Here is a 25,865-nt window from a genome sequence, read left to right on the forward strand (position 1 = left end):
AGGAGGGCCACTGTGACCTGCGTATGGAGGGGAGGCGTCTGGGAACGCAGCTCTCGGCTCCTCCACGGTAAGGATCTGCCAACAGCCAGAAGAGCACCAGAGGGGCCCTGAGCCGCAGACGGGCTCGGCCTGAGCAGACCACACCTCCCTCTCATCCTGCAGGACCGGAGCCGAGGACCCTGCAGAGCCCGGCCCAGACCCACCAGCAGGGACTGGTTGTTGTAAGTGTTAAGTCTGTGCTAATCTGCTGCACAGCATTAGAAAGCTAAGACGAGGCGTGTCCCAAACAAAGTATCAGCAGCCGCCTCCACCTACCTACTGGTCAGGACACTAATCCTGTTATGAAGGCCAGCCCTCTTTGTGTTTTATTTGTCTTCCATGAAATCACTTTTGGATGAGGCCCTGCCCATCAGACCCCTGTGGAGTAGCAGGTCCCCACAGAGAGTGCTGTAGTGGCTCTAAGTAAGGTCTGCCTCCTCTCCCTCCCTACCATGGTGAGTGGTCCTGGAGGACGGGCTGTTGACCTCCCCGTCAGCAAGTCGGGGCAAATATTGACTTCTGGGCTGGGAAAGGCATTTGGCTGGCATGTGGGCGATGCTCTTTCCAATAACGAGCACATCCACAGTGTAAGATGATCCCAACAGGACAATGGGTCAGTGTTTCAGTTTCCAATCTTGGCTCAGACACAGTGATTCAAAGGTCACAGCCCGAGAGAGAAAGAGACCTGTCTTAAAGCAACTGTCCTTCTGGTGCTGAGGGACAATCCAGGCAGGGGCTGTGGAGGTGACAGTGCACAAGTCAGCCGTGCCTGGCGTCTCCTGGAGTCTGACCTTCAGCTGGGCACAGGGGAATCACTGCAGGAAGAAACCCAGGGAGACAAGGCATCTGCTCCATCCTTTTCTCCCATCTCTTTCTTGAAAAGAACCCAGTCTGGGCCCAACTTTTCTTTTTTCAATCTCTGCCAACATAAATGCCAACTCCGCATTTTAACTAGGGAGTTACCATGGGGATGTGAGTGGCACAGGCAGCCAGTCGGCTATGGCACAGGAAGGGCCCAGACAGGCCGCCATCCCCGCCCGGCACACAGACGCAGCCAGGCTGGCGCGGGCCGTGGGCCGAGGGCGACGCCCAGAGGGTCCCACGCCAGCTGACCGCCCACTCCCACTGCCTCTCTGGCCCCAGCTGGAAGTGCTGCCTTCGTCTTCCCTTGACCCTGAGGCGGGGTCTGCGAGCTGGTATCCACACCGCGTTCTCCCTGCAGCCAGGGCACGGAGGAGGGAGTGGGAGGAGAGGCCCGGAGCCCTGCGGGGCCCATGGCCCGAGGAACAGAACTATGACGAGAAACACAGTAGAGCTCTGTGGCTTCAAGGTGGAGGTCCAGGAGAGCAAGGAATCTTTCTGTCTGACTGAAAAGGGGGTCCCATGGCAGGACTAACAGGCACACCTGACCCCCGTGATAAGCACCACCGATGGGGGCACCCTCGGGACCTGGGGAGCGGGACGGCGGCATCCGTGTTCAGGATGAACTGCAGACCTCACATGTGCCAGGCCAATTCTCAGGGTATCCTTCCAGAGCAGATGAGAAATGGTTGTCACCATCTTGCAAACCAGATGCCAAGAGTGGGCAGAACCCAAGGAATTGGGAAAGTCCTGGCTCCGGCACAGGAGGGCCAGGGCTGGGTGGTCTGTCCTTTGTGGGGTTCTGGAGCACCTGAAAGGTCCTTCATGGCGTGTTCTCAGTGGGGTGCACGGGGCTCATCACGTCACAGTGAGCAGATGCTGTCTACCAGCTGGGCCCACAGCAGGCGGCCTCCTTCCTCTCTATGCCTGAGGGACCAGACCTCCCTGTCCCTGAACTCCCGAGACAGCCCTGGCACATGCTAATCAACTAACAAATACTGAGCTGCTCTCTGCCTGTGTGGGAGGAGGAGACCACACCTCCCAACAGGCCAACCTGGTGCTCTTAGAGAAGGGTGCACTAGGGCATGCTGACTGCATCTTGCTGGTCAGCTGACCAGGGGCCCCAGGTGAGACGCACGCACGTGAGACAGGTGCTCAGTGCTGGGAGAACAACCCCCCCACCACCAGAGCTGTCATCCTGGGGGCTCACCAGAGGGAGCAGCAGAGGGAGGAAACCGTCCCTCCAAACCTGCAGCTTCCCAGCACTGCCCCCTCTGCCTGCCTGAGACCAGCGGCCTGTCCTACCAGACCTGGCAGCCATCCTCGGGTCACTGCCTGGCTCAGCAGCAATGTGGCACAGCCAGAGCCTGTCAAGAGCGCCAACCAGAGCCCACCCCCTTCAGTGGCTCAGGAGGCCCGCCTAGCCCCAGGACACTCACCGCGCATCCAGAAACCGGGAACGCAGGATCATGACGGCCTCGCACGTGCTCTGCTTGAGCTGCATCTGGATGGAGCTGAACTTGCGGTGGATGATGCTGACCATCCGCTCGATCTCCTTTGGGGAAATGGGCCTGGTCCGGCTCTGCTCTCGGAGGAGGTTCATCACGTGGGTGGTGAACTCATTGCAGGCCTGAAATGGAGAGCACAGACGGTCCTGAGTGCCCAGGCAGGCCCGCGCGGTGGAGCTGGGCCACTCTGCTACGAACCTGTGCATGTGGAGAAAACTGGGAGAGCACGGCATCTTGTCAAGTAGATGGTGGGATAAATGACTGCCTGGAATTCCTTTAGCTCAGTGGCCCCGAGTTTTGGCCACGATTTCAATTATTTAAGGGTAAAGAAAATCCTTAATTGACTTTTTTCCTGGACTTTGCTACAGTGAAAGGTGAGAACGTAAATGCTGGTATAAAACTCACTGTGCCACCCTTGGCCCCAGTGTCAGCCACAGTGAGAGCTGGGGTCAAAGACATCGGGAGCTCTCTGCCTTGTTCATTATCTATGATGTGGTATCGCTTCCAAATAGTCAATTTTGGGATGCATAAATAACCCAAAGGGTTCAAGAGCAATCACGGAATTAAAAGCTTCAGACTCTGGGAGATTTCCCGTCAGCCATTTCTAGTTTTACTCCAACCCCCACACTCTCAGCCTCCTTCTGAGGATCCACACTCCATAACACAGAGGGAGTCTGACCCCAGGGACTTCATAAAAATGACATCACAACAAGGGTTGGAGGACCCAGGATCCTCTCCGGTTACAGAACAAAATCCCACCAGCCTGGAAGTAAGACTGGAAATCAAATTTCTCTACTTCCTTACTTTACAATTGGAAAACTGTGGCCCAGAGCGGCAAAGGGACTTTTCCAAAGGCCCACAATAAGGAAAGAGAGGCAGAAGCAGGGCCCAAATGCCTCAGTCACGGGCCAGAGGCTCAGAGCCCCACTTGTCCCTCTGTGGACCAGGGCCCTTCGCTGGCATCCACAGTTTGGTTTCTTTAGCTGAACAGTTAATAAAACGTCTCTTCACAGGTTAACTCAGTGACGCTGTGACACGGTATGAGATCTGTAATGAGAAAGCTCAAGAGGCCTGAACTCCAAGGCCCCAAGTCAGCATTAACAGCAAAGCACCCTTAATGCCGGCCACGCTGCGCTGCGCTTGCTGCTGCCGCCCAAAGGCCTTCGCACCCGCCAAGGGTGCATTGAGGACGTACTGGGGCACGTTCTGTTCACCTGAGGAAGACGTCCAGCTTGACTGGCCAGGCAGCTGCAGACACCCACTGGGCCGGGTCTGCACTGGAGAGCGGCGGCCTGTCGGGCCCAACCTCTGGGAGCACGCGAGGAATCGTTGCACTGGGCAGGCCTCTGCATGCCCGCGAGCCTGGCTCTGCCCATCCCTAATCCTCTGGCATGTGGCTCACCTGGCCTTGGAGGGGCTGTGAGAGCGCAGGCTGCCTGTTCCCGGCCCTGACGCTCAGGTGGGGTGGGATCACAGAGAGGTCCTCAACCTCTCTGTGCGTCTTCCTCCTTCCTGGTGAAATGGGAGACAGCCTTGAAGGGTGTGGCACATTAAATGGGTCTCTCTCTGTGTGCCTGGCCCTACAAAGTCCTGGCACAACTATGGCTTCAAAACAGAGTGCCTGGAAACCCAGTCTACCACTGTGGCCGGCTCCAGCCTCCCTCCTGGGGGAAGTCAGAGTGTGATGAACACCGGCCTCCCTTCCATGTGCCTGCTGGGACCCATGCAGAACTGAGGAAAGCGTGGTACAAACACGAGACCTGTCCTAGCAGCTGTCCCCAGCCAACCTCGCGCCCAGAACTGAGAGAAATTACACATGGCTGCCAGTGAGCTGCACCCCAGGGGCCAAGCAGAGTGAGGGAGGCACAGGCTGGACCCCCACCACCTTGCTGGAGGAGCAGCCGTCCATGGGCTGAGGCCCCCACCCGGCTTCACAGACTGCAAGGGAGGAGGGGTGGGGGGACACAGTGCTGGCTGGCCATCTGTGCTTCACTGGGGTCCAGTTAGGGTGCTTCCCCAGGCCTTCCTGCTCTGCCGTGAGCAGGCCCTGGAGACTGTGCACACTGCTGGGGAGCAAGGCAGCTGCTGAAGAGCCGCCCAGGAGTGACAGAGGCCCAGAGAGGTTGCCCCAGACAGAACACAGGCCTCCAGCTGCAGGGCCCGATGCCCAGAGCCCTGCCTGGGTTCCCCACAGTGGGTCGCTTCCGGGAGGTCAGGTGGTCTCAACTCCATGGGGTGCCAGCATCTGGGCTCCAAGCAGCAAGTTAGTAGAGCCCTGCCAGACCCAGAGTTTCCACGGCAGACTCAGGAGAAAGGACACTGGTCGCCTGCCCCCACCCCTCCAGGCACAGTTCTAGCACAAGGGAGGTCTGGGAAGAGCAACCAGAGAAGACGGCCTTTCAGGGAGGCCTGCAGCAGAGGACAAGTTGAATCCTGCTCTCCAGCCTCCAGGCCTCTCCCTCCACTCCTTCCACTGTCCCCACCAAAAGCAAGAGGGATCTTGGGGGCTGCTTAGCCGTGCACCAAGTAAACCCAGAGCAGCTCAGCATTGAGATGGAGCTCGCCAGCGGCATTGTTTACAAAACCTGGAGGATCCTGCAAAGCTGCTGGAGGATCATTTTCACAAACAGCCCTGGGAATACGTTCAGCTCTTGGCTCCGAGGTTCTGCTACCCCAACATGCCACCAGCAGCACCGCTGAAAGTGCTCTCCTGCAGCCCACTCCACAGACAGAGCACTCCTTCCAGGCCTCGGGCTCCGGGGAGGGCTGTGACAGCCGACTTTCCTGTGGTCATCTGCCACCACCATTCCCCCCAAAAAATGAAGTCCAGGCGTCAGCTGGTAAACCACAGACCTGGCCATTCCGCACAGGAGCCAGTAGGCCACAGGGTGACGTCCTACTGGACCAGGGTGTCCTGCTTTTCGAAAGGCCCACGAGGAGTTTTACAGAAGACACATCTCGGACACACCAGATTCTCCACAACCTGCGACTTCCTACCATTAACAACACAGCTAACTCTAATAACTCATTAAGCAGAACGTGCCCCTGCAAATAAGGACAGGTGGCTTCGGTACTTCCTGAAATAGTAAATACCAACGGCTGCCATGACAGGCCCACAGTTTGCTCGGTGTCTAGGGGCTCTTCTTATGTTTCTAACTTCTAACATCTTTATTATGTAGAATAGGTCAGTGCCGGGAAAAGTTCCTCCAGAGAACGTCTGTACCCGCCTGCCTTGGGTGCCAGCATCTAGCCCAGGAAATCACCGAGGGGACAAGACATCACACTGTTCCAGGTGCAGCCAGGTATCCCAGAGGGTGCCCTGGCAAGGGTCAGCACCAGAGCTCAGGGCGCTCTGACTGGACATGGGACCAGGCACTCTCTGACCTCTGACCTCCCCTTCCTACCCGACATGGAAATGTGATGGCACCTCCTGTCCAGGTCCCCACCCCCAGAACGGCCTGGAGGAGCCAGGGCAGCCAAGTCAGGCCCAGGGCAGCCATGGGATTGGTGGTTGGGACACGCTCCTGCTGACAGTTTTACTCATTCACAGGAGAATGGCGCGACAGAGGGGCTCGTGGGGAGAAGAGTGTCTCCTGAGCTGCCGACACAGCCAGCCCCCGGCCCCTTCCAACCTGACGCGCTGCCATCCCCAGAGTGAGGAGCCACTCGGCTCTTCCAGCGCCTCCAGCAGGAGTGTCTAGAGGGTCAGGCCCGGGGCCAGGTGTCCTGGTGGAGGTGTAGAAGAATCCCCAGGAAGGAGAACCCAGGCCAGAGCGTCTCCATGGGAGTGTGCCCCGTCACCTAACCTCAGGTGACCCAGTAGGTAGGGCAGCCCCAGCTGGCAGCAGGGTGCAGGTGGGGAAGCTGGGTGAGCAGACAAGCTCTGAATACTGGGACCAGGGTGTCTGCTGAGGCAGCGCTGTGCCGAGATCCTGGGGTGGCGCTCTGGGCCTTGGCTGGCCTGCTCTCATCCCTCCTTCGCCCTCCGCCTGGAGGCCTGCATTGACCCTGGCGGCTTTGGGCTTCACGGCCATCTCTCCACCCAGCAGGGGGACTCTGTAGAAGTCTATTTCAAGGGGGATAGGAGTATTATAATGAAACTTTCTTCATTTTAAATTTTAAAATGCCTATTTCTATTTTAAAATTTAAATTTTCTATTAAGTTTCATTTGCCTCCCACCTAGACAGTCCTGCGTGGGCTGCAGGGGGTTTTCTACCTTTGGCTCTTCCTCCCTTTTCTTTTTTGATCCATAAAAATGAAGGAACAGAACATCTGATATTTGGTGGGAGGAAGTTCACGTACAACTTCAGCACCACGTGTGTCCAAGAGGTGGCCACTGAAGGACAGGCACAGGCCTGGTGCCACGGCCTCCTGAGAGAGAAAATGGTGTGAGGTCACTCTGCCCCGGCTGGCCAGCAGAGCTCTGCATGACCAGGACACCACGTTTGCACATGGTGCTCTAGAGCCTTTCCTGCCCTCCCCTTCACCTGTGGGACGGTGAATGTCCTTCACCTGTGGGACGGTGAATGTCCTTCACCTGTGGGACGGTGAATGTCCATCACCTGTGGGACGGTGAATGTCCATCACCTGTGGGACGGTGAATGTCCTTCACCTGTGGGACTGTGAATGTCCATCACCTGTGGGACGGTGAATGTCCTTCACCTGTGGGACGGTAAATGTCCTTCACCTGTGGGACGGTGAATGTCCATCACCTGTGGGATGGTGAATGTCCATCACCTGTGGGACTGTGAATGTCCTTCACCTGTGGGACTGTGAATGTCCTTCACCTGTGGGACGGTAAATGTCCTTCACCTGTGGGACGGTGAATGTCCATCACCTGTGGGACGGTGAATGTCCTTCACCTGTGGGACAGTAAATGTCCTTCACCTGTGGGACTGTGAATGTCCATCATCTGTGGGACTGTGAATGTCCTTCACCTGTGGGACGGTAAATGTCCTTCACCTGTGGGACTGTGAATGTCCATCACCTGTGGGACGGTGAATGTCCTTCACCTGTGGGACAGTAAATGTCCTTCACCTGTGGGAAGGCAAATGTCCATCACCTGTGGGACTGTGAGTGTCCATCACCTGTGGGACGGCCAATGTCCTTCACCTGTGGGACTGTGAATGTCCATCACCTGTGGGACGGCCAATGTCCTTCACCTGTGGGACTGTGAATGTCTATCACCTGTGGGACGGTGAATGTCCTTCACCTGTGGGACAGCTAATGTCCATCACCTGTGGGACGGCTAATGTCCATCACCTGTGGGACGGTGAATGTCCATCACCTGTGGGACGGCCAATGTGCACCTGCAGCTTTCTGAGCATCGTGCAGGCCACCTGCCAGGCCTGCTCTCCAGGGGTCAGGCTCTGGGGTCTGCTGGGGCACCCCCTCTTTCTAGGAGGAAGGCGTGAGCCCTGTGGCAGGCCACGTGTTATGTAAAGAGGAGAACACGAAGGGCCTGTAAGGACAAGTTCTGATGTCCTTTCGCACAGGAGTCTATCAACATCAAAAGAGCAGTCGTCCTAAATAAGGGACGATCAAGGGCACTGACATGCCCCAACCAGGTGTGAGCCACTCCACCTGGCAGCGCCCACGGAGTGCCAGTGTTGGGTGTTCCTCACACGGACGCCGAGGTGTCCTGAGACCACCGCTCACAACTTCCCGTGCTTTATGCCTGCATCTCATTGAACGCCTGCCCTTCCATGGTTGAGCCTAGGGGCTTGGTGGCCTCCAGTTCGACTGGGCTTTCTGGCCAGCAAGGAAGTGCTGGGCACAGTGCCTGTGGGAGCAAGGCTGGCCGAAGGGTCTGCGAGCCCCTGGGGCAGCCCTGCACCACAGGCCGTGCCGAGCCCGGGCCCGCTTACCTGCTCATACTTCTCCAGCTCCGTGTGGTAGATCTGCCTGATCTGCGACAGCTTGGCCCTGTAGTCGGAGTGCTCCACCGAGTTGTCTGAGCCCGCCCCTCCAGAGGCTGCGGCCGCTGCCGCCGCGGCTGCAGACCCACCGCCCTTCTCGGGCCCGGCCACCCCCTCGGCCAGCAGCATGTTGTCCAGGCGCATCAGCTGAGGGTCCGTGGGCTCCTCCTCCTGGGCTCCCCGGATGCTCAACACTAGGAGACAGAGAGACGGGCAGGTGAGCAGAAGGCCCTGGGGAGAATTTCAGCCAGGGCGGTGCAGGGCCCACCCAAGGAGCGGTGGGAGAAACCTGGGGAGGTGGGGCTGCTCAAAGCACATCACACTCCACCCACACCCGGTCTCTAGCGTGGCCAGCCTCAGAGAGGCAGAGACAGTGGAGGCCAGGGGTGGCAGGTGGGTGCACCAAGCAGAGCTTAGCTTTGGGGTGGTGAAAGGGTCTCGGTGTACCCTGGTGACCACTGTACGGTGAAATACGTAACACCACTGATCTGCACCCTCAAAAAGACCCCAAACGGTGAAGCTCCTATTATGTACGTTTTACCACAATAAAAAACCCAGAACGACGAAAGTTAATTTCAATAGAATATATTTTTTGCTTTCATTTTCCAACTGCCAAATTTCCATTGAAGGAGAAGCATTTCCTTCTTTATTTCTAATTTTAGATTTCCGTGAGCTTGCGGCTTCACTCAACTTTCTTTGTAACATTTGATTAAAGGAAATTTTCATTTCCAACATCGCCTGAGCTAGATGGGTGGAGGGAATGGAGGAGATCTCAGGCCCTGGGGCAGGACTTCTCCTCCAGGCCACGTGGCTCTGTCCTGTGGGGAAACAAGGGCGAGGCCCCGTAACCAGACCTGTCAAGGGGTTCGGGAAGGCACGGTTCCTGCACAGTGGACGGCCATCTCTACAGACACCACAGACGCGGGGTGAGGGGTAACGGGCCCAGAGAGACCCAGAGACCCAGCCTGTCCTCGTTGCTGCATCCAACCTGCCGTGTGAGGAAGCGCTCACCTCACCCGGGCTAGAGTCGGCAGCCAAGCCTTTGCTGACAGGTGCATGAAAGGGACTTTCAATTTTGAAAACTGGAGGAGGATTTTTGAGGGGGGGTAGCAAGGGAGAGAGGGACTTGTGGGCTGAGGGGAAGGGGGCCAGCACTTAATCGTGTTCAGGGCTGCAGGTGGAGGGTCTAAGTCCCTGGTGGGTACACAGCTCGTGGGCCCTGAGAGTCAAGGGCTGCGTCAGAGCAGGTGCCTTGGTGAGCCCCAGGGGATGGGCCCATGCCAGCTGCCTGCAGAACCGAGCCAGGTGGCCCTGCCAGGCTGTGACTGGGGACACCTAGAGGTCCAGGGCCTTCCGTCTCTGGCAACTCCAGCATCACTGTCGGCTGTGCCCACACGCTTGGCTTCCAAGGACCATGACAGGCACCACAGCTGAAAGCAGTTTAGAAAGGAATCCCACATCCTGTTCCGAAGAAAAGCTACAGCAGGGCTGTCACGGACCAGAGGTGGCCGTGTGGACCAGCCACGTGTGGACCACGCCGTGTGGACCAGCTGTGGCCTGAGGAGCACAGAGAACGAAAGTGCAGGGACACTTGTGCCCTTGATGGACTAAGAAAGGGCAGAAGGGAGGGTGGAGGAAGGAGGGCGGGAGGTGGGAGAGACAGGAAGGAAAACCCCCTGCTGACGTCACGGCACAGGTGAGCGGGCCCCATAGCTGTCTTTCAGTGAAGCCTTCCTTGGTAGGCTCAGAGACCACGGGAAGCTGCCCGTTGGGCTGATCATCGGGAATAAAGAGGCAGCCATGGATTCTCTCTTGAGCTTATGTACTCAGGTCTCCCAAGTCCCCCGAGGAGCTCCTCACCACCACCCAGGTCCCCTGTGCAGAGTGACTGTGTGGCCTTCCTGGGATGGGGACCTCATGGTGCCAAGAGGGATCCAGCCACCCAAGGCACCTGCCGCCAGAGCCCTGCAGCTCTGCCCTCCCACCCCCGGGGTCCAGGAGACTGTCCGGGGTGAGGATATCCACTTGTGGGGTTCATGGGTCTTTATTGGTGAATTTTAATTCCATTACAAACAAAGATGTTTATGAGTCATCCCAAAATTGAAAAAAAAGGAAAGATAGGCTCTGAGTTATTAATAAACTAATGTAATTGTTTCACTGGAGATTAGAAAATTTTAAAAAAAGAAAAGGTAACAAGCAGAAAACCCAGAAGTCCTCTCCAAGTTCTCCGACTGCCCTGTTTAATCTCCCTCAAATCGTGAAAACGGAAAACGTCAGAACGTGTACAGGAGCCAGTGTGAGCAAGGACAGCTCCGGGCAAGACTTTCACCTTCCACTCCGTCCACGGGAGGGTCTGGTTCTGGTGGACTGGCTGCATGTTTACGGGGCACGGGGCAAGGAGGGCCCAACAGGGACGATGGCATGCTTGTGGTCCAACCCAGAGCCAGGGGACGCCAGCGCACCACTGTGAAAACAGGTGCTGGATTCACTGACACGGAAACTGCTCAGCCAGTCGGTTAAAATAAAGTCCCACCAACATTAAATAAATAAGCGGAAGGGTGGTGTGTCTAAGCAGAACTGATGCTGCCTATTTATTGCTTGAAGCCAGCACTCGGGCGAGTGGGAGACAAAATGATTATTTAAAAGCTCCTTTTTATCTCGGCGGCACCATGCAAGACTCAAATGAACCTTTTGCCAGGACACCAGAGATGTTAACGCTCGTCCTCTGAGATCCAATTTCAGCCAGCGGAGCGGTTACCTAATCCAGCAGCCATCACATATGATCAGGTCCCTGCCTCCCTGATGGGCGCCGCACCCGCCCTCCTCAGACCCACTGCTTCCACTGAAGCAGGTTTTAAAGGGCCCATCCCTGTTTATACCTTGCATATGGTTTTCACGGCCAGCAGGCCTGCACCAGCCACCACCCAGGAAACGCCCGGCTCCAGGGGACCCTACTGAGATCGCTGGCCCCTTCAGTAAGAGGCCTCCAGGAAGGCATTTCCCTCCCACGAGTCTACCCCTCACCTGAGAGGAGTCAAGACAGGTAAGTGCAGAAATTGTCCCAAGCCCGTCCAGACACGGGTCACATCTGCCTGGCAGCACCGCTCGCCCGGGGGCTGTCCTTAGGTAAACTCTGGAGGAGCAGGCTGCCAAGGCACTGGGGAGCCACTCCCCCGGGTCTCCTGCGGAGGCTCCTCCTTCCCTCCACACAGGAGAAAGGCCAGCCAGACTCCAAGGCACACTCAGGGCTGGGCCTGGTGGAGGCCCAGGGAGGCTTGTTTTGTCCTGGGCTGAGCCGCGGCCTGGAGCAGCTCCAGCCAGTGCCCACGAGAGGGCACTCTCTCCCCACCAAGGACCAGCTGGCCTGGAGGGTCCCACAGCCTCCAGGGTCCAGGACTGGGGCAAATGGCCCTGCTCAGTCAAACCTCCACAGGAGGAGCAGGTGGGCAGGAGGCAGAGCCCAGGTTTTCAGACTGGGACGGTAACTCGGAGATCCAGAGCAGAGAGGGTCGAGGCAGACAGGTGGTTGGGAAGGGCCTGTGTGCGGAGGGCAGGCCCTTCTCTGTGACTCAAGGCACATCCCAGACAGGGTGGGCCTTCTCACAAATACCAGGAGGCCCTCGGGGAATGCAGCTCCGGGGCTCAGCCCAAGTCCTCTGCCACCTCCCCGTCTGGCAGGACTTTGAAGGAGGATGGGACAGAAGCTGACTGCCCTTGCAATTTTAAAGCACGGCAAACTGCTTGCCTCTCAGGGGCCTCAGTTCCTGTGCAGCCATGCTCCCAGGGCACGCAGCAGAGGTGAGGTCACCTGACACCCAGGTGACCACGGGGCCCAGGAGCACCTGTACACACACACACACACTCACATACACACTCACACACACACACACACAGAGCAGAAGGTGAGGCCAGGTGACTTCCTGACACCCAGGTGACCACGGGGCCCAGGAGCACCTGTACACACACACACACACACACACACACTCACACACCCATACACATACACACACACACACACACAGAGCAGAAGGTGAGGCCAGGTGACTTCCCGACACCCACCCAGGTGACCACGGGGCCCAGGAGCACCTGTACACACACACACACTCACACACACACTCACACACACACACCCACACACACAGAGCAGAAGGTGAGGCCAGGTGACTTCCTGACACCCAGGTGACCAGGGGCCCAGGAGCACCTGTGCACACACACACACACACACACACACACCCATACACACACACACCCACACACACACAGCAGAAGGTGAGGCCAGGTGACTTCCTGACACCCAGGTGACCACGGGGCCCAGGAGCACCTGTGCGCATGCGCACACACACACACACACACACTCACACACCCATACACACACACACCCACACACACACAGCAGAAGGTGAGGCCAGGTGACTTCCCGACACCCAGGTGACCACAGGGCCCAGGAGCACCTGTGCGCACACACACACACACACACACATTCACACACCCATACACACACACAGAGCAGAAGGTGAGGCCAGGTGACTTCCCGACACCCAGGTGACCACAGGGCCCAGGAGCACCTGTGCACACACACACACACTCACACACCCATACACACACACAGAGCAGAAGGTGAGGCCAGGTGACTTCCCGACACCCAGGTGACCACGGGGCCCAGGAGCACCTGTGCACACACACACACACTCACACACCCATACACACACACACTCACACACACCCACACACACACAGCAGAAGGTGAGGCCAGGTGACTTCCGGACAGCCAGGTGACCACAGGGCCCAGGAGCACCCGTACACACACACACACACACACACACACACACTCACACACACCCCCACACACACAGCAGAAGGTGAGGCCAGGTGACTTCCGGACAGCCAGGTGACCACAGGGCCCAGGAGCACCCGTACACACACACACACACACACACACACACACACACACTCACACACACCCCCACACACACAGCAGAAGGTGAGGCCAGGTGAATTCCCGACACTCAGTTGACCACAGGGCCCAGGAGCACCCGTACACAGTCCTCATCTCCTGATGCCCGAGCGTGGTCAGTGTGTGGCAAGAGGGCATCAGCAGGACAGGAGGGTGAGAGGACTTCCCTACACTGACCCCTTGATCTCCGTAACTCCTGCAGATCTGGTCCTCTCCCACGACCTCCCGGTCCTTCTTTGGATGGGCAGAGCCCTGAGCCTGGGGCAGGATGTGCTCTTCCCTCCTGCCCGTAGATGCGCTCCTCACAGTCCCAACCTGCTTGTTATCTATTTTATTTGTTTGTTTACTTATTTATTCACTTAATTTTAGCTCAGTGGCTGAGCACCCTGGCTTCAGTCCACATTTCCAGGAAAAAAACACAAAAAGTTTTATCTCATCCCCTTTGAAATCTCACTTCAACCTCTTTCTGCAAGAAACCTTCCCACGTGAGAACCTCTGGCCATGAGGTCCCCAGCTCCTGAGCCACCAGCACACTGTCCACACCATGGCCGCAGGGCACCTCGGGATACCGTCACACCTGCATCCGGCCAGCAAGGCTGAGCTCCTGAGGGCATCTGTTGGAGTCTGGCACTGAGCGTGTGCTGTGGGCCTCCCCAGGAGTGACCGGCAAGCATGGGAGTGTCCCCAGGTCTCCACCTGCCCTTGGCCGGAAGCTGAGAGCCTGTACCTGCCCCTGCCCCCCACTCCAGCTCCCCTGAAGCTGAGCAGCCTGCTTACTCTCTGCCACCTCTTCCACACCCACTTCAAACCCGACAAACCTGCCTTCAGAAACCTGCCAGTTGTAAACCAGCAGAAGTACGATGGCCCGAGGCCTGCGTCCCCAGCTCAGCCTGGCGGGGCCCACCAGCCACTGTTACCAGGGACAGGGCTCTGGTCCTGGGGAAGGCAGGCCTGTGAAGGCTGCTGTGAGGCCCAGAGAAGGCCTGGCTGCAAGGCCCCTGGGGCAGGCGGTGCCTCCACAGGCACCTTCTGAGGAACGCTTGGTCCCAGGCAGGGAGCTGCCCAGGGCCTGGCCAGGGCGACTGCAGGGCAGGAGCCAGGCTGGGGCCTCCTCCAGCCCCACTTCACTTGCAGCAGCCGACGGAAGCCTGGGAGGGGCTAGAGGTGGTGGTCACCCGTGGGAGACCCTGAGGGTGCACCCTCCTCTCCGTCCCCCAGGTGCCTTCGCTGCCCACAGCACGGCCATGTTTGCAAACTGGAAGCCTCCAGCGGAGAAGGACGCTGATGGATTCCTTAGTGCCTGGGGGCCCGGGGTAGTGACCATGGACGCTCCGGGGACTTGGATGGTAAAACTGAGCAGCCATTCGGTGTCCCAGCTGCCAGCCAGCACTCCTGATGAGCCTGGGGGTCAGCTGCCAGCCCTGCCCAGCCCCCAGCTGCTGCAGTGCCCTTGTGGGCCTGCAGAAGCCCCCCCAGAGGAGCAACCCAGCGCCAAACCTCCAAACGCTGGAGCCCCCCTGGATGCCCAGAGCTGCCTCTCTGTCCCCTCAGCTCTCAGACACCTGGAGTGGGACTGTGTGGGGTGACGGTCCCCAGCGTCACTGCCCTGGGGATCTGGTTTGAAGGCAGAAGGCTGGTCTTTCCAGCCCCCAGTGTCTCTCTTGCAGGGATAGCAAATCATATCTGCTCGGGGGCCTGAGGCCCTCCAGGGCCGCTCCTGGACTCCGGGCCATGACTGGCCGTGGTGTGCAGAGCCTATGAGGGTGTGTGCAGGGGTGAGGACGAAGTGGGCCGCACACTGGGGATGGGGCTGCCCGTGTCCGGGTTTCCTCTAGAGGAGACACAGGTCCTCCTGGCCACCCCACTATCTGGGCTGGGTCTGTGGTCCTGGCCACATGGACTTCTGCTTCTCAGGGGACGCTCGGGCACGGGTCCACTCACAGTTCCCTGCTTGGCACACCAAGCCTCCTGGCCAGCGGGCAGCTAAAAGGCAACCCCGTTTCTGGACGGAGGCTGCTGCCCGGCGCAGGCCTTGGTCCTCACAGCTGAAGCTGCTGCTTGGGAGATGCCTTTTCCTAAAGAAGGGGGAGGGAGGGAGGGCGTGGCTGGCGCCGCTGTGTCCCCAGGTGGACATGCTCTGAGGGGCCTGGGCGGGAGGGGCCCACGGTGACTGTGAGGCAGGAACAGTCCCCTACTTGGGGACATGCTAAATAGCCTGGGAGCCAGGGAGCCGGTGGTGGGCGGCTTGCTGTGTTCCTGAAGAGGAAAGCGTCTCTCCCAGAGAAGGGCACCACAGGAAGAGAAGCTCCTCGGTCCTCCTGCCTGACGTAAAAATGTCCTGCAGCATGGAGCCTCAGTGGGGCACCCAGCCCGTCGCCTGGTCTGTGCAAGAGCGTCCCAGAGCCCTGTACCCAGCAAAGCCCAAGTGCGCGCAGTGGGCTCCCCTCCTCAGCCCGTAGCATGGCACAGAGAGCACCCGGCACAGCCAGGGGAGATGCCTGCCACCAGGCCTAGGCTCCTTCAAGCCGTTTCCTCATCACCGACGAGGTGACAGAGAGTCAGCCATGCCATGATTCTTACTGGGGATTAAATGAGGTTTCTTTTGCAAAAGCAGGTCACTGATTGGTAAATGGAGGTTTCCAGCTGTTGGTTAAATGGGAACTCATTGATAAGAGTCCCCTTGGAAAGAGGGAAGAAGCAGGACACATTCAGGGTGAACGCTTGGTTTCTGAGGGTCACGAGAGAACAGCACACACACGTGCACACTGCACGCCCCTCCTGTGCTTCCAGAGGTGCTCGGACGGAACCAGGGCAGGCCAAGACGTCAACGGGTACTCTGCAGTGGACGGCCGTCCAGCACATCTCCCTCCCCTGCCCCTTCCCTCTCTGTGCTCCGTCCAGGGCACCCTGCTCCCCACACAGTGCAGACTGCACTGTCTCCTCAGTACAGAGCAGGAAGCTCAGTGCTCCTCCGGCCTGGCTCAGGTGGGCTGCTGTCAAGCCCTCTCCCACAATGGGACAATCCTAACCAGAAGAGACTGGGACACGTCCTCACCAAGGTGGGAGGAGGTTTGCCCACGTTAAACTTCGGGTGGCTCAGGGCTCAGCCACGCCTCTGCTGAGGTGCAGAGAAGCACACACTGGAAACGCTGCCCTGGGCAGCTGCTCCACCTGTGTCACGCGTGGTCTTGCCACGTTGGCATGGCCACCGTCTCAAGACGACAGATCTCTTTCCTGCTCCTGGTGACAAGTGGAATTTTCTTGCCCATATTTTAAAACTAAATAGTAGCAGAAATATTTGTTTTCTAACTTCCCAAACAATTCCATCAGAACACAGTTGGAAATAAAGATCATTTTGTTCATAGAGAAATCTCTCGCAGTTTCTCAAAAAGGATGAATTTTGCACCAAGTTTCTCCTACAATGGAGCTACTGACCTTGGAGAATTCATGATTCGGTCCTACTCAGTCCATGCAATCCATGACAACTTCCAGCCCACCTCCAGGAGACCAAGGCTGCTGGCACCCTGCTCCCTGTGGAGTCTCCTTCCCGGGAGATGGGATCTCTGCCAGGTGAGGGCCAGGTGAGGGCGGGGTCAGGAGACAGGTGCAGTGCTCAACCCACTGCCACCCCAGCCTCGGCCGAGCCCGGCTTCCCTCTGCACTGGAACAGTGAGGGCCTGGGAGAAGGATGCAGGGTGGGGCACGGGAGAGAGCACAGCGGGTGTTCCTTGAAGGAGACGAGGAGAAAGGGCTCAGTGACCCCAGGACTCCCTTTGCCACACAGCCACCACAGTGACAGCGAGGGCATCCTGCCTGTATGTGCTTGCTAGCTCCACTAATAGTGTATGAGGAAGCAGGTGCCCCTCTGCAACCTGGGCCTTGCAGCACAGGAGGGGTGCCCAGTGGAAATTCCACACCCTCAGGCCAGCCTGCATGCTCACCTCCGGGCTGCAAAACAGAAACAAAAACATAAGCTTCTGCTTTGTTTAAGGGTTTCAGAGATTTTCTTGCTTTCTCTGCTTTCAGCAGCTAACACAAAAATGTTTAAAAAAAGAAATTCAGAAGGGAGAATGATTCTGCGTTGGTTAGAGGCTGATAAAGGAAATGGGAAAGAAGCAGATTTAATACCCAGAGGCAAGTTTCAGAAAAGCCTGAGTAGCCACAGGGGAGAAGTTCTCTTGGCAGGAAGAGGGTTAGACCAGACAGTAAGAGGCTCTGTCCTTGGGGAGGCCTCTCTTGGGGACCACAGGGTGATGAGCATAGGAGGAGAAGTTTCAGGAATCTGGGGGGGGGGGATAGTGACGGAGATGCCACCTGGCCAGGGTAGGGAGTGGCCTGGAGGCCGTGGCCTGGGCCAGGAGCACTGGGGTGGCCACAGTCTGCCAAGAGCACTCTGCCACTTGGCGATGAAGAGGGAAGGAGGCAAGGTTCTGCTGTTCCAGGGAAAGTAAGGCCTGCTGAGCTGCAAGCCTGGAGGCAGACCTCTGGGCCGAGGGCCTGCCAGGTGCCCACCTTATGTCACTGACACTGGGAAGCTCCCCACCCTACAGTGGAACCAGGATGTGCCCTGCAGCCTGCTGAGCTGTCAGGAGCACAGACAGGGAGGGCCAGGGCAGCCCTCCTGAGGGCAGAGGCCACCTCTGCACTGTGCTGAGCACGGTCCCCCGCGGCAGGACATGGGGTCTATTTATGGGTGCCCCAGGTCCATTTCAAAGCCCATGCCAATTAGCTTTCCCTTTTCCATGACCACAAACCACACCTGTGACCCCAGACAGTCATCTTGCAAATGCATGTGAGGTCAGCGGGGCCCTTCAGGGAGCTGTGCGTGATCCATCACTGCTCATTACCAACCTCCCAAGCCCAGGCCTGGCGCAGATGAGCAGCCCAGCATGCGCAGGAGACAGGCTGCGGGACCGACAGGAGCTTTGTTGCTTCCTGGGACTTCCCTGTGGCCTCCGGAAGCCCTCAGCCTCTGGCAGGCAGGTGGGGGGCTTGGGGGAGAGGCTCTAAGTGGGACACCCGGCTGGAGAGCTGAGCACGGCTGAGGCCTGAGCCGTCCCCGTCACTGGCCTGGTCTGCACCAAAGAGCAAAGGTCTCCTGAGGACCAAGGAAGCTGCTGACCTAATGTCTGAGGAGATGAGCGGCATCTCGGCTTTGAGGCTGCGTCCACACGGCCATTGTTTCCCGTCTCTCCCATCAAGGCACCTGGGCCTTTTCCTGGGGACAGAGACCTCATGGATGGCTTTGCCCTCAGTACTGTCCTCTGCGGGGCCTTCGCCTCTCCTCCCGGCAGAGCCCCGAGGTTGAATGCGGGACGGCCAACGGCTGGACTCTCTTCAGCTTGAGCATGGGCGCCGGCCTTCCTTCCACCCTGGGCAGGGCTTCTCCTGCTGATTCCAGTTTCCAAGGGGACATGTTAAAGAAGTAGATTTCGAGTAAATGATTGCGAATTATCGAAAATAATGTGCTACTTAGCGTCTGCAGCAAACTCCCGGGCAGGCAGTGAGGGGAAGCGGCGCGGGAGCAGATGGAGCCATTAGGCTCTGATTTTCAGAAGGGCTTGCTGTCTGCCTCCGCTGGCTTCTTCTGCCTCCCTGTGAAGGAGGAACTCGGGGAGAAGGGACTGACCTCTGGCCCACTCCTTCCTTCTGTGCATGGGAAATGGAGACTGACCAGAACCCTTACACTGAGGCACCACCACCGTGAACACAGATGGTGCCCAGCACAAGGTGCTGTCCAGCACAAGGAGTGGCCCACAGGGAGAGCGACGAGGAGCCGGCTCGGTTCTCCTGTGAAGACGGGCTCCCTGAGGTTGGGCCTCTTGTCAACATCCTGCTGTGTGTCCCAGGGAAGCGCCTTGTCTTCCCGTTTGCCGAGAGCCCACGTCTCTCCAGCCCACACCATGGCTGCTCCTCCAGCCAAGGCCAGCTGGCCTTGCAGGACCTCTGGGATGACATTTCTCTCTGGATATGGGGGGAGCCCTGGCGTGGTCACCCTGTGACAGAACAGCTGAGAAAGTCAACTTCAAGGAGGGAAGACTTCTTTTGGCTCTGGGTTTCAGAGGTTTTGGTCGGTGGCCACTTGGCTGTGGGCTTCTGGCCCATCGAGAGGCAGGACATGGTGGCCAGGAATGTGTGGTAGAGCAGAGGCCCTGGCTCCTGGTGGCCTGCAGCAGAGGGAGTGGGCTTCCAGAGCCAGGCCCCTCCCTCCTCCACTCGCTGGGAGGACACGGTGGGTTGACCACTGTGAGGTCAGGGTGCTGGTGGTCTGACCTCCCTAAGGCACACCTCTGAACTCTGCTGCTGGGGATGCAACCTGGGGGGGGGGCACCCGATCCAACCACAGCAGCCCCGAGCCAGCTGTAACTGTGTCCCCACGTCAGCAGAAGCCTGCGCGGGGCTCATGGTTTCTGGGGTAAATGCTACAGAAGTGCTGAAGCCAGGTTTGCTCATCTCCCGCACTGCCTGCTCTCCAGAAGCACCCTGCTTGATTCTGCAGCAGGTCACGTCCACCTGTGTCCAGGGATACTCTCACAGCTCAGTTAGAATTTTCTCAGCTTGCACAATTTCACCCACAGCCCACTCCGCCAAGGACCAGGTGGGTGTGGTGGTCAGAGAGTCACAACAAGTGCACTGTCCACCCTCAGCCAGGGCCAGTTGGGAGACCCAGCAGGAGTCAGCAGGCTTCCCTCCTGGGGAGGAGTTAGTGCCCAGATGAAGAATGGCTACGTGGGCCTTGGACAGGGGAAGCAGCCAGGCATCTTCTTATGTGGGAATTGAATTTCACAAAGGAATTGCTGGGACCCAGCTCACTGTTTCCTCTTCACGTCAACGTCCTGCTGTGTCACTAAGCCCTTTATTCAGCTGAGGAAACGGAGACCCAGTGGAGTCCGAATGGCACAGGAACAGGGAGGTCTGCAGGTGACTTGGGCTGGGCTCCCTAGCTGCTTCCAGTCCTGGCGAGGTGCTGGCAGAGATGGCTGGCCTTCAGGGCAGCTGGAAGCCTTCCCAGGGCAGGGGCCGCTGCAGACGGCTATGCGGCCGTTTCTCCTCGTTTCTCTGCTGTCCAGCCCACTGAGCCAGAGAGAACCATGAGGGACTTATGTGGCTTTCCAGCTTCATTGCCCTCGACCTGTTGTGCCCCAAAGTGAACCAAAAAGTCTCAGAATTGCTTGCACTCCACAGCATCAAAAATTATGGTTGGACTCATGCTTTTTTAAAGCTGAATGTGGCTTCACTCGGTGGCAGGAGACCTGGGGGGAGCCAGAGTTGCCGAGCTGTTGCTAGGTGAAATGGGCAGCACTGGGCTGGGCAGACCCGGCACAGAGCTTGACGTGGCCCAGAGGCGGGCCTCCAGGTGCAGTCTGCAAGCCACAGATACGTGGCCCTCTCTGCCTTTGAATGCCATAGGACACCTGAGGTCCCAGAAGGAACAGAGGAAGGGCACAGCATGGTCCTCCAACAAAGAAAAGACCTGTGCAGGTTAGAGGGCCGTGAGCACGGCATGCGTCTCTCTCCCCACGCACACTGGGAAGGTCATGCCGTCACCTCAGCCTAATCTCCTCACCTTCAAAGTCCTCTCCAGTGGTGGAGGAACACGAACCTCAGAAGGTGAGCTACTAACACAGGGTTCAGCAAAGCCCTGGGCCTGTGCTTCTGAGCCCTTCCTCCTTTAGAGGACCAGGCCCGAGTCGGGGGAGGCCCATTCCACCTGAGCAAGCAGCGAGGCCGCCGGTCTCGGAACTCCGAGGCAGCCCACGTGGGGATGGGATAGTCCCCACCCTCCAGGACAGGGGTCTGAGGAACTCTGAGCAGGAAACGGGGCTGTCTTAATTCTCCCCTCCTCTGCGGGTGCTGTGGTGGGCAACGCTGTCCTGTGAGGCCGAGCACGTTGGGGGGCAGGAATGGGAAGTGGGGAGGGAGGAACAAGCCTCACGACTCCAGGGACGCAGAGGCAGCGTGTGCACCCAGGTCCCTTCCTCCTGCGCCCCAGGCCACCGTGCCCCCCCACACACACCCTGTCTCAGGGAGGCTTCCTCCGGCCTCTGCGGACCATGCCGAGCAGCCCCTGAGGAGCAGCAGGCCCTGGGGACACAATGCTGGCCTCAGAGAGGCGGGAGGAGCGGAGCGGGAGCCCATCATGCAGAAAACAGGCCGGGGTTCACCCCGCGTCACTCTGCTGGGCCCCCTCCCCACTGAACGACGAACCCGTCTATTCAGTCATTAAATTAAAAACTCACATTCCGTGAGCGCTCGTGGGTGTCAGACAGGTATCGAGGTCACGGAAATAAAACAGGTAAGACCCCTGCCCTAAAGACACACTGGCTTCACAAGGAAGAGGGGACCACGGCCCACCCCAGGGCACCGCGGGAGGGGGGAGGTGACTCAGACCGTGACCACAATGCCCTCTCAGGTCAGCGTGCTGACGGTCACCCACTTGCCCACTCCAGGGCAGGCGGCCACCTGTTCACAGACACAAGCAGACCCCACAAACGCTCACCAGGCCGACGAGGACCAGGGAGGTCCTGCTGCCCACCCGCTGTCGCCCAGCTCCTGTGTCCTCCCAGGAAACATGGCAGCGTGTGCAGGATCTCGACCCTTGAGAGCCACCACGGAACAGGCCTTGCTCTGTGTCTGGGAGCAGGAGAGCCACGGGGCAGTCCCCGGACACACACAGCCCCTCAAGCCCCAGACATGCAGAAGGTGCACCCCCCACCAGGCACGAGGCTGTACAGAGGCCAGTCACCGGGGGAACCCTGTGCCAGGGGCAGCTGGCAGGGAGAGGCCAGCTTATGATGAAGTCACCATGCCCTGAAATTCCTCATCTGCTTTTAGGCCCCTGTGCCTTTGAAGAGACTCCTGAGTGTGCGACGTACTCTTGGTGGCTGCGGCGCCCCCTCCCTGTGGCTGGCACTCTGCCGTCTGCTGGTTCGTCACACACCCACCAAAGCCCTGAAGGCAGCCCACCGTTCAGAGCACCCTAGAGACCTTCTCAGAATGTGGAACGTCTGGGCAGTGGTCTTTGGAAGGGGTCCTGGGAACAGAAGTCTCTGGCTCTGAATCTCTTATTTGTTCTTTGCACTAACAGAGAAGAGCAGTGGACATGTGGCCACCGGCACTGAGGTTGAGAGAGACGCAGCTGAATGGCTGCTGCCCTCCTTCCCCTGACCCAGCTTCCCAGTGTGGGAGGCAGGGACCCCGACCAGCCATGGTTTCACTGTAAACAGCTCTTGCCAGGCCCGAGGCACACCAGACAGTGATCAGCTTATCTAACAGAACAGGCCTCTCTTCCTACCACAGAGGAGGATTAGCAGGCTGGAATCACAGCGTGAAGTGTGATCAAGGCCTGGTTGGCGCTGGCACAGGGCACTGTACGCTCCTCTGGGCCCCGGGGCGCTGGCAGCATGTGAGGACCTGAGGGGACGGGCATTTCACCAGGAGGTGGCAACTCGGACCCGGGAGCAGCGAGTGTTATGGGAGAAAACTGTCGAAGGCCCGGGTCCTCTGCTCCTCCAGCCTGTGGACAGTCTTGGAGTCACTGCAGCGAAACACCTTGTTCTGACTCATTGAAATAGAAGAACCCCAGGATCCTGACCAAGGGTGAGGTCCCCCATCCCAGGGCCCTGGGACGAGTGTGCAGGACGAGTCACGGCCTCCCACGCAGCCAGGGCTGTGGCCTGCGGAGGCGCAGCTCAGGGCCCAGAGCCACCAAAGTAATGAAGGAACTGTACCAGGACTGGGCTGAGCAAATCGGCTGAGGAATTCCTTCCCGAAGGTGCCAAGAGCAACCCAAGGCACCGCTCAGCTCCGAGGAGTCCACTCTCCCCGCTGGAGATGCTGGGCTGATGGCACCTCTCAAGAGGACTTTCTTTTCTGAGTCAGTCCATGTCAGGAGCCGCCGGAGTCTGGGGGGGTGCAGCTCCCTAACAGACTCGGTGTGCTGGAGGAGCACGGCAGTGTGCCTCGAGAGGATGCCGATGGCTGATTTGGGAAGAACTCCTCTTCACCCGACGTAGCTCCCCTCCACGTGAGCACTCCACTCCTGCTCGCTTCTCTCTGGAGAATCACCATCGCCCTTAAATTCCTCACTGCCTCTCCACCTGCCCTTTCCTCCCACTCAGATTTCCTAAAGATCCAAGCACCCAGGTAGACGTACATGTTGGGAAATGGCCTCCCCCAACATGCAAGAGTGAGACCCCGGCTTCCCGGCTTCCCGAAGACTCCCAGCATTCACACGGCATCGAGCTGCCCCCCTAACGGGCTGCGGGTGCCCTACCACCTCGGTGCCTCAGCCAACTCAACCCCTCTCTCCAGCACCTGCTTCTCAGTGCCTTCCAACCCCCGACTCTCTCCTGCACACCTGGGAAGAGCAGGTGGCCCAGGTGGATTCCCTTTGGAGATAACCCCTGAGCGAGAGACCAGCAGGGCCTGCAAGGTGGGAGTGCCCAGGCCACCTGTCCCACCTCATTCCTGACCATCTCATCCTGAAAGACACACACCACAACCGCAGCACAGAACCTGACCGCCGTGATCCTCACCCACAGTCTTGGACAGCAAACCCTGAGGCCCATGCCGGCACTCTCAAGGAACTGAAGGGTCATGAGGCTGACATGAAGGCAACTGACCAGAGCTCAGTGCGAGTGCCGGCACACCCCAGATACACAGCCCACCAGGCGAGGTCTGCCAGGAGCAGGGCAGAGCGGTCGAGGGACAGGGAGGTGCGTGAGGGCTCTGCAAGGGCTGGGCGGGAAGAGGGTTTTCTGAAGGAGCTCCTGGTGCTGGGGACCCCCCAGACTGTACCCCAAGTGGTTCTCGTGTTCAGAATGGCGCCACCGACAGAGGCTGAGTGACAAAGCCACAGAAGTGCCCCGGGTCTATCAGGGATGGCCCTGTGATGAGACGACCTGACAGCACAGTGGTTTGGGGAGCAAGGAACAAGTTCGGGCCTGTGCCCAGGACTGATGTTCTGGGAAAGCAGAGACTGAGGAGGAGATGCCTCTCTGGGTCTGAGCCAGCAGGGCCTCCTCCTTCTGACAGCCAGGCCTGCATGGGGCGGGGGTGCCCAAGTGCCAGTCACCGCCGGTGCCGCTCTGACTCCCAGCTGCCCGAGGTCATCAGGGGCCATCCAGCTAGCCTTTCAACCTCGTGCTGCTGTCTCTACCTGCAAAGTACACAGGGCTGCCAACTCCCTCCAGCACACCCTCCACAGGTGTCTGAGGGGTGGGGGCAGGGCAGGGGCCGCTCTGTCCAGGGACCATCCTCCAAGCTGCAGGTCCGTTTTCCAAATGGACATGCTGTCCTGTGACAACAGTCCCTCTCTGCGCTAGTGAGTTAGCACTATCCGGAGAACGGGCCAGCGCCTCCCCTGGCAGAGCTGTCCATAAACATGCTCTCTACCGAGCCCCCTCAAATCCACCTGACCCCGTCAAATAAGCATGCTTCAGAGTGGCTTGTCAGAGCGGGTCATGGCGCTGCATCTTGGCTGGGATACGGCAGGTCTTCTTTTATCTATAGACTTTGGGAAAATGTGCTGCCGCACCGAGGTCTGATGGCAAGGAATCTGGGCGTAGTGAATCTGCAATCAGCTGCATGCTGGGGTGGGAGGCTTTGCACCCTGAGTTTCCTATCTGCAGCTAAAATGGACTTGGCAGCGGATCCTGGAGACGAGCTGTCAGGTGATTCCCCTGGAGGGAAGAGCAGCCGGGCTGCCCCCTTCCTGGGCAGGGCCCTGCTGGCCTTCCGCCCTGCCTTCCTCAAGAGGTCTGGGCTGCTGCATTCCATTCTCCTTCCCTCCCGCCGCCCAGCCCCCTTGCGGCGCGGAGGCCCAGCCTCATCCGCAGACAGGCCTGGCTCGGCGTCAGACAGCGATTTCCCTCAGCCTTAATGGCTGCTATTAACAATGGGCCGCCCTGCCCTGCTAATGGCTCAACTTACAGCTTCTTCTCTGATTGCGTATGAGTCACACTGTGTCACATGAGCTGTGTTTAACAGAGGTGTAATAAATGCCAAGGAAGAAATATGACCCAAAATAAAAAATAGTTTGTCCCCGAGTGGCCAGGATCTCATGACTCGCAACAATGTTCATCTCAGCTCCCAGCGCAATTTCCATTTGCATTCCTTTTTTTTTTAAGGGTCTCTGGGGGCTTTAAAAAAGCTGTTTAACAGAAAAGGCAGAAAGACTGTAGCGACTGTCAAGCAGGGAGCTCCACTTTCCAGGAGGAAGTGCAGCCTGTGGACCGACGGCTGGCAGCCAGGGACCCTCTGGGCGCAGGGACGTGGTGGTTGGGGGGGGGGAGATGGCCACTGAGGGTGTGTTCAGAGAAGGCAGCCGTCCTCCCTGGTGAGGTCCAGACTCAGCCTGGCCGCCAAGGTCGGAAGATGAAGCCCCGGGAGGTGAGCACCCAACGCCAGGCCCACGCACCCCGGGGCGAGGGCAGCAAGTTCTCATTAGTCGCGGGAGAGCGCGGCACTCTTTTAACAACAAGCATTTTCACATACTGCTGGCTGGTGCCCTCTCTACCCAGAGAACAAAGCCATAAACGCTGACATCCCCTGCAGCCCCTCGGTTGGCCAAAGGCAGGGGCT

The 25,865-nt window shown here is 58.5% G+C and overlaps 1 protein-coding gene across 5 annotated transcripts in view; it reads right to left on the bottom strand.

Annotated features, from left to right (window-relative positions):
* The window catches only part of Pbx1 (PBX homeobox 1), a 248,390-nt gene that overhangs the window by 54,587 nt on the left and 167,938 nt on the right, over positions 1 to 25,865 (bottom strand). For all 5 annotated transcript variants that reach the window (XM_026409515.2, XM_026409514.2, XM_026409513.2 and 2 more), the window contains 2 exons: positions 8,276 to 8,520; positions 2,340 to 2,530 (listed from right to left, as the gene is read on the bottom strand). In XM_026409515.2, coding sequence (XP_026265300.1) covers positions 2,340 to 2,530; positions 8,276 to 8,520 — 436 coding nt within the window. The remainder of the gene's footprint in view (positions 1 to 2,339; positions 2,531 to 8,275; positions 8,521 to 25,865) is intronic.

The sequence above is a fragment of the Urocitellus parryii genome, chromosome 9 (genome assembly GCF_045843805.1).
Source record: "Urocitellus parryii isolate mUroPar1 chromosome 9, mUroPar1.hap1, whole genome shotgun sequence".
Classification (NCBI taxonomy): Eukaryota; Metazoa; Chordata; class Mammalia; order Rodentia; family Sciuridae; genus Urocitellus; species Urocitellus parryii.